Raw genomic sequence first — 12,355 nt, 5'->3', positions numbered from 1 at the left:
GCAGAGACGGTTACCGTCCCTATTGCACCATCTGCCACTGTAAATTGGTGATGAGATGATGGTTATCAGTCATTTTGCACCATTTGCATTTGGAAATTGGTGATGACGGTTATCAATCCTTTTGTACTGTCTGCTGCTGTCATGGGTGCTCCTGGCTGGCCTCGCTGAGGTTGGCCGGGGGTGCATGGACAAAAATGAGAATGACTCCCCGGGTCATTCCCTTCTTTGTTTTGTCTAAAAATGGAGTCAGTCCTGCCTAGAATATGGGGCAAGTGTGCTAGAGAACCAAAGAGCAGAGCCGCTCCATGTCGGAGCCCCAGAGATCCCGCAGAAATGATGAGCTGCATGCCATTCTAGGGGGTGCCCCTGCAACAACCGCACTCGTTGCTTCCCTCCTCCCCCCAACCCTCCTGGGCTACCATGGCAGTGTCTACCCATTTGTGTGATGAAGTAATAAAGAATGCAGGAATAAGAAACACTGACTTTTTAGCGAGATAAAATGAGGGGAAGGCAGCCTCGAGCTTCTATGATAGTCCAGGCAGGACATTAAAGGGTGTGGGAGGGGAGAGCGCAGCCTCACGCTGCTATGATAGTCCAGGGAGAACAGAATCTTTTCTTTGGACATGAAAGGGGGTGGGAGCTGATGGAGCTCAGCCTCCAGCTGCTATGATGAGGATGGTTACCAAGCCTTTTGTACCATCTGCCGGGAATGACCAGGAGTCATTTCCATTTTTATCCAGGCGCCCCCGGCCGACCTCACCGAGGCCAGCCAGGAGCACTCACAGGAAGATGAGGATGGTTTTCCACCATTTTGTACCGTCTGCCATCAGGAAAGGAAGGGGAGGGGGTGCTTCTGTTCAGCGCCGCAGCACCGCGTCTACCAGCAGCATGCAGTAGACATACGGTGACATTGAAAAAAGGCGAGAAGCAATTTTTTTCCCCTTTTCTTTCACGGGGGGAAAGGAGGGGTAAATTGACGAGATATACCCTGAGCCACCCCGGACAATGTTTTTGACCCTTCAGGCATTGGGAGCTCAGCCAAGAATGCAAATGCTTTTCGGAGACTGCAGGTACTGTGGGATAGCTGGAGTCCTCAGTCCCTCCTCCCTCCCTCCATGAGCGTCCATTTGATTCTTTGGCTTTCCGTTATGCTTGTCACGCAGCGCTGTGCTGAGTCCCTGCTGTGGCCTCTGTCTATCATAGCCTGGAGATTTTTCCAAATGCTTTGTCATTTCGTCTTCTGTAACGGAGCTCTGATAGAACAGATTTGTCTCCCCATACAGCGATCAGATCCAGTATCTCCCATACGGTCCATGCTGGAGTTTTTTTTGGATTTGGGACTGCATCACCACCCATGCTGATCAGAGCTCCACACTGGGCAAACAGGAAAGGAAATTCAAAAGTTCACAGAGCTTTTCCTGTCAACCTGGCCAGTGCGTCTGAGTTCAGATTGCTTTCCAGAGCAGTCACAATGGTGCATTGTGGGATACCGCCCGGAGGCCAATACCATCGAATTGCAGCCACACTAACCCTAATCTGACATGGCAATACCGATTTCAGCGCTACTCCCCTCATAGATTCATAGACTCTAGGACTGGAAGGGACCTCGAGAGGTCATCGAGTCCAGTCCCCTGCCCTCACGGCAGAACCAAATACTGTCTAGACCATCCCTAATAGACATTTATCTAACCTACTCTTAAATATCTCCAGAGATGGAGATTCCACAACTTCCCTAGGCAATCTATTCCAGTGTTTAACTACCCTGACAGTTAGGAACTTTTTCCTAATGTCCAACCTAAATCTCCCTTGCTGCAGTTTAAGCCCATTGCTTCTTGTTCTATCATTGGAGGCTAAGGTGAACAAATTTTCTCCCTCCTCCTGATGACACCCTTTTAGATACCTGAAAACTGCTATCATGTCCCCTCTCAGTCTTCTCTTTTCCAAACTAAACAAACCCAATTGTTTCAGCCTTCCTTCATAGGTCATGTTCTCAAGACCTTTAATCATTCTTGTTGCTCTTCTCTGGACTCTCTCCAATTTCTCCACATCTTTCTTGAAATGCGGTGCCCAGAACTGGACACAATACTCCAGTTGAGGCCTAACCAGCGCAGAGTAAAGCGGAAGAATGACTTCTCGTGTCTTGTTTACAACACACCTGTTAATGCATCCCAGAATCACGTTTGCTTTTTTTGCAACAGTATCACACTGTTGACTCATATTAAGCTTGTGGTCCACTATGACCCCTAGATCTCTTTCTGCCATACTCCTTCCTAGACAGTCTCTTCCCATTCTGTATGTGTGAAACTGATTGTTCCTTCCTAAGTGGAGCACTTTGTATTGATCTTTATTGAACTTCATCCTGTTTACCTCAGACCATTTCTCCAATTTGTCCAGATCATTTTGAATTTTGACCCTGTCCTCCAAAGCAGTTGCAATCCCTCCCAGTTTGGTATTGTCTGCAAACTTAATAAGTGTACTTTCTATGCCAACATCTAAATAGTTGATGAAGATATTGAACAGAGCCGGTCCCAAAACAGACCCCTGCGGAACCCCATTTGTTATACCTTTCCAGCAGGATTGGGAGCCATTAATAATTACTCTCTGAGTACGGTTATCCAGCCAGTTATGCACCCACCTTATAGTAGCCCCATCTAAATTGTACTTTCCTAGTTTATCTATAAGAATATCATGTGAGACCATATCAAATGCCTTATTAAAGTCTAGGTATATCACATCCACCGCTTCTCCCTTATCCACAAGGCTCTTTATCCTATCAAAGAATGCATCACATTAGTTTGACACGATTTGTTCTTTACAAATCCATGCTGGCTATTCTCTATCACCTTAGCACCTTCCAAGTGTTTGCAGATGATTTCTTTAATTACCTGCTCCATTATCTTCCCTGACACAGAAGTTAAACTAACTGGTCTGTAGTTTCCTGGGTTGTTTTTATTTCCCTTTTTATAGATGGGCACTATATTTGCCCTTTTCCAGCCTTCTGGAATCTCCACCGTCTCCCATGATTTCCCAAAGATAATAGCTAGAGGCTCAGATACCTCCTCTATTAACTCCTTGAGTATTCTAGGATGCATTTCATCAGGCCCTGGTGACTTGCAGGCATCTAACTTTTCTAAGTGATTTTTTACTTGCTCTTTTTTTATTTTATCTTCTAAACCTACCCTCTTCCCGTAAGCATTCACTATATTAGACATTCCTTCAGGCTTCTCAGTGAAGACCAAAACAAAGAAGTCATTAAGCATCTCTGCCATTTCCAAGTCTCCCGTTACTGTTTCCCCCTCCTCACTGAGCAGTGGGCCTACCCTGTCCTTGGTCTTCCTCTTGCTTCTAATATATTGATAAAAAGTCTTCTTGTTTCTCTTTATTCCCATAGCTAGTTTGAGCTCATTTTGTGCCTTTGCCTTTCTAATCTTGCCTCTGCATTCCTGTGTTATTTGCCTATATTCGTCCTTTGTAATCTCACCTAGTTTCCATTTTTTATATGACGCCTTTTTATTTTGTAGGTCACGCAAGATCTCGTGGTTAAGCCAAGGTGGTCTTTTGCCACATTTTCTATCTTTCCTAACCATCCGAATAGCTTGCTTTTGGGCCCTTAATAGCGTCCCTTTGAAAAACTGCCAACTCTCCTCAGTTGTTTTTCCCCTCAGTCTTGATTCCCATGGGACCTTACCTATCAGCTCTCTGAGCTTACCAAAATCCGCCTTCCTGAAATCCATTGTCTCTATTTTGCTGTACTCCCTTCTACCCTTCCTTAGAATTGCAAACTCTATGATTTCATGATCACTTTCACCCAAGCTTCCTTCTACTTTCCAATTCTCAACGAGTTCCTCCCTATTTGTTAAAATCAAGTCTAGAACAGCTTCCCTCCTAGTAGCTTTTTCAACTTTCTGAAATAAAAAGTTGTCTGCAATGCAGTCCAGGAACTTATTGGATAGTCTGTGCCCCGCGGTGTTATTTTCCCAACATATATCTGGATAGTTGAAGTCCCCCATCACCACCAAATCTTGGGCTTTGGATGATTTTGTTTGAAAAAAGCCTCATCCACCTCTTCCACCTGATTAGGTGGCCTGTAGTAGACTCCCAGCACGACATCACCCGTGTTTTTTACCCCTTTTAGCCTAACCCAGAGACTCTCAACACTTCCATCTCCTAAGTCCATCTCCACCCCAGTCCAAGTGTGTACATTTTTAATATATAAGGCAACACCTCCTCCCTTTTTTCCCTGTCTGTCCTTCCTGAGCAAACTGTACCCATCCACACCAACATTCCAGTCATGTGTATTATCCCACCAAGTTTCAGTAATGCCAACAATGTCATAGTTGTATTTATTTATTAGCACTTCCAGTTCTTCCTGCTTATTACCCATACTTCTTGCATTTGTATATAGGCATCTAAGATACTGGTTTGATCTTGCCTCCCGGCTTTGCCCTGACCCTCCTTTCTCTCTGCCATTATAGCCCATGCTCCTTCCTGTTTCTGACCCATCTCCCAGGTCTTGTTCCCCACTTACCTGTGGGGTTTGCTCACCTGTCCCCGTCGAACCTAGTTTAAAGCCCTCCTTACTAGGTTAGCCAATCTGTGCGCAAATAAGGCCTTTCCCCTCCTCGAAAGGTGAACGCCATCTGTGCCTAGCAGTCCTTCCTCGAATAGCATCCCGTGGTCGAGGAAGCCAAAGCCCTCCTGGTGACACCATCTTTGCAGCCAGGCATTCACCTCCACGATGCATCTGTCTCTGCCCGGGCCCCTACCTTCGACAGGAAGAATCGAAGAGAATACCACCTGCGCTCCAAACTCCTTAACCCGTACTCCCAGAGCCCTGTAGTCACTCTTGATCTGCTCAGTGTCACACCTCGCAGTATCATTTGTGCCCACATGGATGAGTAGCATGGGGTAGTAGTCAGAAGGCCGGATAATCCTCGACAACGCCTCTGTAACATCTCGGATACGCGCCCCTGGCAGGCAGCATACCTCCCGGGATGAACGGTCAGGGCAACAGATGGGTGTCTCCATCCCCCTCAGCAGAGAGTCTCCAACCACCACTACCCTACGTTTCTTACTATCAGTGGTGGCAGCAGACCTCCCAGCCTTAGGGGTACGAGGCTTCACCTCCTTAACTGTTAGGGGTTATTCCTTCTCTCCTGTATCAAGAAGAGCATAACGGTTATCTTTTACCACAGCAGGAGGGTTCGCAGCAGGGGTGGAGCACTGCCTGCTGCAAGAAGTAACCAGCTGCCAGTGTCCACCCTGAGCCATCTCCTCCTCCACTGGTGTGTCAGTAGTCCTGTGAACTGGGACAGCTACGTCAGCTGTCTCCACATGGATACTGTCCAGGAATTGCTCATGGATATGGATGTTCCTCAGCCTAGCCACCTCCTCCTGTAGCTCTCCCACCTGCTGCCTGAGAGATTCCACCAGTAGGCACCTTTCACATTGGATGCCACCCCCAGCCTGGATATCAGTAAGTGGAAATTGCAAGTTATAGTCTTTGCAAACCCACACCAGAATCTGGGTAAAAGCATCCATGCTTTGGTGCTCTGTCTGGCTACAGGCGCAGGTGGAAGAGACTGAAGCAGTGCTGCCACAGGTGTTGCAAGTCCTCCTAACCATCGTAAGCCTCCCTCTGTCAAACTCTCTCAAATTCCCATCTGCAGCTCCCTGTCCGCTCTGCTCTGCTTTAAACAGAAAGGTTTTGGATGTGGCTTGGTTTATAGGTTCAGGGGACCAATGAGTCACAGATGAAACCGACAAGGGACCCCCACTCCCTTCCTACTCCCCTTCCAAACTCCCTTGCGAAACTCCCTGTTAGCAGCTCCTATTCGCTAAGCTCCTCCTCGTCGAGGAGGAGTACAGAAATTGGTTTTAAGAGCCCTTTATATCGATATAAAGGGCTTCGTTGTGTGGACGGGTGCAGGGTTAATTTGGTTTAACGCAGCTAAATTTGGTTTAAATGCGTAGTGTAGACGAGGCCTTAGAGAATCTTCCCCCAAAATAAGAGTTAGAAGCTCAGCTTTCATTGACTTTTAAGTAGGAGCTAGATATCCATCTAATGGCTCTTCGTGCCTTTGAAAATCTCAATGTTAATGTATTTTCACCTGTATTTTAATGCAGTTTAAAAGTTGGAAATAACGACCATGAGAGCATCCACTGTCAAATGCTTCACAGGCCTGTAGTTTGGGTACCACTGGAATTGAGTATGTAGTATCATATATGTTAGTCCTTACATTCAGCTGCCCCTGGTTAAACAGGGTGTATAGATTCCCAGTACTAGTGGAAGAATGTATGACTTCACCTATCAATAAACAAAGCATTTGTATTCCACATATATTTCTCTCAGCGTTGTACAGTAACTGTTAATGATGAAACACAATAAGCAGAAACCTGTTGATAGATGTCAGTAACAAGTCTGCTTTCTTCAAATATATTATAGCCATATACCCTGTAACTTCTTGCAGGTGAAGTAAATGATGACACTGTAGGCCATTAAGTATTTATGCCAAAACACTGTCCCCAGACTTGCTTTCTCTTGTATCGTGTAATCTACTGTGAATGCAGGGCTTTTTTGTTCTGTTTGTTATGAAGATAATTTAGGTTTTATATCAGCTGAATTTTTTGGCTCAATTCCTGCCCCCATTCTGCTTGTTTTCTGCAAAACTAGTAGCACAAAGCAGGCAGAAAATTCACTTAACAAGCTGCTTGTGGATTCTCCTAGTGTAGAAGAATTCACAGGTGGTGTAGACCCTGGATAGCTTTTCCCCACCAGTCCCAACTCCTGGCCTGGTGTATAGCTTGTGGCAAGCTTGTGGGTAGAGCAATGCTGCACTCTGACAGTCCCAGCGTTCCTAGTGGCCTTTAAGAGGGTCATACCAGCCAGTGCAACTTAGAGCAGCCCCTGGCTTTAGAGCAGTCACTGGCTGAGGAAAGTTCAGCCACAGCTGAGGATTCAGCCCTTTATTTTTACAGATATATTTCCAGATGTTATAGTTTTATTTTGCAGCAGGGACTATATTGTCTTAATCTATTTTTTCATATGGAAATGTTGACTAGTTGCTGTTATTTTTGTCACAGAGTTTTCCTTTTGTTATGGGCTTTATGAATGAAAGAAAGGAACCTTTCTATAAGATTCTTTTTTCTGGAGAAGCATCTGGAAGAATCACCTTGTGGCATGTTCCAGATGTCCCAGTGTCCACGCTTGATGGTTCTCCAAAAGGTTAGGCAATTTTCTATATTTTGTGCAATTTTTAATTACATTGTTGCTAGCTCAGTTCTCGTGAAAAGTCACCCGGGAAAGTAGAGCTTCTCTAGTCATTCAGGGTAGAATTAATCTCTGGTCTGTAAAACTAACACAAGGCTCTCCACACCATTAAAGCCATGCATAGGTCTGGAGGGGAGAAACATAGGCACAGTCCTTGCACAGACTGCACAGATTGGAAAGGGCTGTCACGCTGGGTCTGCATAGGCCAGTGTATGAAAGTTACCCCACTGAGGGACCATGTGCTCCAACTAGTGTGGAAAAACTACAATTACTGTTCCAAATCACTGGATGAAAGACAGGCCCTTTGGGAGGAGGTGGTCAGGGAGGCAAGTGTGCTTTTTATTTATTTGTTTTTGTTTACAATCAGTCACTTCTCTGACTTGTTCTCTATTTTTGAATCCCTGGAAATTTCATGTGAATTATTCTTGACTATTTATTCATTTTTACTAGAGATCCCTATAGCAGCAGCTTGGACTCTACAGGACGATTTTGACAAACATCATGCTATGTCAGAAGGCATTATTGATCATATTTGTGCATCTGAAGATGGGACCGAAAGTGCAGCAGTCACTTCATCCATATATGTGCCCAACCTTGATAAGCTGGTGTGTGGGTGTGAAGATGGGAAAATTTTCGTAACACTTGCTTTACATGCTGCCAAAGCAAGAATTTTAGAAGACATTTCCTTGCTGAAACGTATGTTTTTAATGCGATTCTACTTACTCTAATTTTTAATCAAGCATCTTTTCATATTCCTCTAAATGAAAAAGGATGAAGGAAGTAGGGACATGAGGGCTCAGTTTTGTCCTCAGTTACACAAGTCCTGGTCCTGGTGGTGTTGCTGAGAGCAGCAGCCATGAAACTAAGGGAGAACTGAGCCCTTTCCTTTTTATTTAATACTGTTTCTCATGAACAAATGCATGTTTATACTGCTCTCCCCTGGATATGTTGCCATGAATCATCTGTTTAGTATTGTACAGTCTGTATATTTGCACTGTTTCATTGTATAGGTGAAGAAATTGCCACCGTAAGTCAAATATAAATATGGGTCATGTTACCTTGCCTTTAAATTATTCCAATCCACTGGTTTAATTTATTTTAATTTTCAGAAGTGCAGGGTCTGGTTGACTAGCTTCTTCTGAATAGTATTTTATATCCACGCTTCTTTTGTTATGAATTGTCATTTTAACCCTAATTAAAAATAATACTAGATTATAGCACATTTTTTTAATCCTGAATTTCAGAGCATATGTAAAAGAATCTTTATTTCAATCTTGAAAGTATTGAAATGTTTCCTCTGCTCCTGTTTCAGAAGGTATTTAAAACTTGGTGTGTGTTTCGGTTGAGTTTGATTTTTTTTCTTTTTAATACAATAAGGTCACTTTTTTTAATTTGTTCTATGCATATGTTGATGCACCTTAGGTTCTTTCCAGGTGCATTTTTCCATTAAAGAAGTGGGAGCCTGATTGTGCAAATACTTGAAATTGAGCATGGATTCATTACTGTGATGAATATTTTTATCAGGCCTGATTCTCCTCTCATTTACACTGGATTTATTCTGGTGTAATTGAGAGGAGAATCAGGCCTGATAAGAAAATAGGACCAACAGAACTACTTGGGATCATAAACACTGTGCCTAGTCATAAGCATTTTCAGAGACTGGTCCTAAGTTTTGTTTGTATTTAAAAATGTGTGGAGACATTTTGTAGTCTTCACTTAATCCTGCTTACTGAGAGTTTTTTACCCAAGTAAGACTGAAGACCCTGTACTCCACTCCACTTGAGCAGCTGAAAAAGCCCTAGACCCTTGGGTGAGGATCAGGGAGTGCCAAGGGGAAAATTATAAGAGTATTCCCCCCACCTCCAGCACTTAACCACTTCTCCCCTCTGCAGCCACTGCATTAGAGCCCAGCTCTGCACAGCCAATGCTCTGTTCATATCCAGGAGAGCTGGCTGTGACATATTGCAAAGAAACAGATGGTATGTTTGTACTGCAATGTAAGCCCAGCATTTGAACTCAGCTTCAAGCCTAATACCTCTTCTGTCTATACACAAATTGTGCTAACTCAGGACTCAGACGAAGGGTTCCAGGACCCCCCCAGGGGTGGAGGGTCCAAGCCTGAGTCAAGCTGGGAACCAGGGTTCAAACCCTATTACTTTGCAGTATAGATGCAGCCCCACTGGACTCGTGCTCTGGGATTCTGCCAAAAGTACCCCACGATTCCTCTGAACAGTCAAGTTTTCTCACATTGCACCATGAACAAAGGACTAGAGCGGCCACATTTTGCGAGGATGCAAGGAAGTCTGGAATATGGGTAGTAGGTAGGACTCAAATGCAGTGTGGATGCTGGTGCTCCAAGCTGGGACACAAGGTTCAACAATTTCTAACCTGGGGTTACAAATGAGTGGAGACGCTTAAACCCTAGATTAACAAATCCAGGGTCTGCTAACTCAATTTATCTAAACCTAGGCTGACATTGCATTGCAGATGTTTCCAAAGTCTTTCTGTAATTGAGAGAGGTACAGAAGGTTTCAGATCTAATGGGTTCCCTCCTGCAGATCCTGGGCTTTGCTCCTTTTGATCATTTCTCCTCTCAAGTCCCCTCTACCTCAGATTCCGCTCTCAAAAAGAAAAAACATAGCAGAGTGGCAGCCGCTCAGGAGCTGTGGATCAGTGCTCCTGTTGTGTGTCTTTTGTGGCACAGAGAAAAGAATTTGATCTTGAGTAAGGGCTATATTGACCTAAAACTCTTACTCATTTAGGAGTGAGCTCTTGAATAGAAATGGTACTAGCCCATTGGGGGTCGTAAGCAGGAATATTTTTGACCCCTCCCCTGACAACACATACTAAAGCGAATGGGGATCCCTGTGAGCTGCTCGGGGTGCTAAGCAATTGCTTAGTCTGCTTATGCCTAGTGCCAACTCTAGTCTTGAATGCTTTTCATAATACAGTTTTGCTGACTGCAAGCACACATACAGTAAAAATCTGTAAGGCATTTTTGTTTATTTGTTTGTTTGTTTTTTGGTAAAGGGCAGAAATCATTTTTCTAACATTTTTATCTTACAGATACTTTGCCTTCCAAAGTTCTTAAGGGCCACAGCAGAAGTGTTACTTGTTTACTTTATCCACATGGTAAATCAGCCAGGTTTGATCCAAGCTGGCTGGTGTCAGGTGGCCAGGATTCTTGTGTGATCTGGTGGGATATATTTACGGAGGAAATTTTGCATCAATTCACTCTGCAAGCTGGTCCAGTAATGAACCTGTTGTTATCACCAGAGAACTACAGAGTAAGTAAAGACTTTTTTTTTTCTTTTTTGGAGGGCAGGGGGAGTAATATTTTCAATAATAATTTTATTTTATTTGTAACTTAATTCCCAGTTACTAACTACTTACTTTATGTTTTGTATGAGATCTACGTTGACTTCCTGTTTTGGGGACTGATTCACCACTGTTAAATCAGTGCAATTCCTATTAAGTCATCAACCTGGTGAACTGGAGTGGAGAATCAAGAATTTCCTGTCTGAATGTGGCATTTTTAGAGAGAACTAATTCTGAATAAACATAATTGCCAGAGGGCACATAGATCCTGATTCTCTTCTCACTTATGTATGCTGGTGTAAATCTGAAGTGGCTTCCACTGAATTCAATGTTATGCTGGTGTAAAAACTGTATGAGAGGAGAATCAGGCCAATAACAGTTATGTATAAATGTGTGTGTTTGATTGTTTTGATACCTAGCAAATTTCTATTGGCCTTTTTCTCATGTCTAACTAGATGCTTTAGAGACAATCTTTTACTTCAGAATGAGTGATCACGTCTAGTACTATTTAATTTCTAATATTCTTGTGCATTTTTGAAATGTTCAGGGTTCAATACAGCAAACCCTTACTTACATGAGATGCCCCTGAAGTCCGTGGAACAAGGATTTTACCCCTTAAAGGTGAAATAACCTTAGTTCAAAGGGCCTGCGCAATAACCTATTTACTACACAAAGTCCACTTATGGTGCATCTACACTACAGCTGGAGGTGTAATTTCCAGCTTGGGTAGACATACATGTGCTAGCTTTGTTTGAGCTAGCTAACTAAAAATAGCAGAGTAGATGCGATAGAATAGGTGATGGTTCAGGTTTGCCACAGGAGTAAATACTAGGATTTTGGGCAAAAATTACATGTACACAGAGTTTTAAGGCTTAACTGGTTCATAGGGCCTCTGCGCTGCTAGGTGAAAATCACTCCGTGACAAAAGGTAGTAACCTGATCTCTTAAGCCCTGTTTTTGGGGGTTGTGTTGGACTTAATGGCACCTAGGTATTTTTCTGGTCCTTTGCATGGGGGTGAATTTTACCTGAGGGTGAGTTCCACCCTGTGTCAGGATTACTTGTTGAAATAAGGCAGATAGATTCACATAATTCAAACAGATAGATTCACATAATTCAAAATGCAATTATAACATACCCAGTGTTTGCACTGGTGATATTTTGCCTTTGGCCTTTGTGTCATAAGAACTGACACATAATTTTATGTCAGATGAATAGTGATTTGGGTTAAAGTAATTTTTCATTTATTTCCAGGGAAAACCTCTATTACTAAGTATATTTGATTATATAGTTGCTGCTTTAATAAAGTACCTGTTGATGTGTGTGATTTTTTTAGAGGATCATAGAAGATTAGGGTTGGAAGGGACCTCAGAAGGTCATCTAGTCCAACCCCCTGCTCAAAGCAGGACCAATCCCCAGACAGATTTTTACCCTGGTTCCCTAAATGGCCCCCTCAAGGATTGAATTCACAACCCTGGGTTTAGTAGGCCACTGCTCAAACCACTGAGCTATCCCTCCCCCCAAATACACATGCAATTGCATGTGTATCTTTCCTTTGGAGATCAGATTTATAGTTAATCTTTTTAAACAATTTTTGGAATACAGGCTGAAACGTAACACTAGTTTCTAAATGAACATATTTTGCGGTAGGGACTCTTTTGTGTTTGTTTGTACAGTGCCTAGCACAATGGGCTCCTGGTCCAGGACTGTAGCTCCTAGGTGCCACCACAATAAAAACAATAAAAATAATCATAAAAATTGAGTTATTT

The 12,355-nt window shown here is 43.3% G+C and overlaps 1 protein-coding gene across 1 annotated transcript in view; it reads left to right on the top strand.

Annotated features, from left to right (window-relative positions):
* Positions 1 to 12,355, top strand: part of WDR72 (WD repeat domain 72) — a 196,178-nt gene that overhangs the window by 32,721 nt on the left and 151,102 nt on the right. The window contains exons 10-12 of the mRNA XM_030579063.1: positions 7,084 to 7,225; positions 7,721 to 7,966; positions 10,337 to 10,557. Coding sequence (XP_030434923.1) covers positions 7,084 to 7,225; positions 7,721 to 7,966; positions 10,337 to 10,557 — 609 coding nt within the window. The remainder of the gene's footprint in view (positions 1 to 7,083; positions 7,226 to 7,720; positions 7,967 to 10,336; positions 10,558 to 12,355) is intronic.

The sequence above is a fragment of the Gopherus evgoodei genome, chromosome 10, assembly GCF_007399415.2.
Source record: "Gopherus evgoodei ecotype Sinaloan lineage chromosome 10, rGopEvg1_v1.p, whole genome shotgun sequence".
Lineage (NCBI taxonomy): Eukaryota > Metazoa > Chordata > Testudines > Testudinidae > Gopherus > Gopherus evgoodei.
This window is presented reverse-complemented; position numbering and strand designations above follow the sequence as displayed.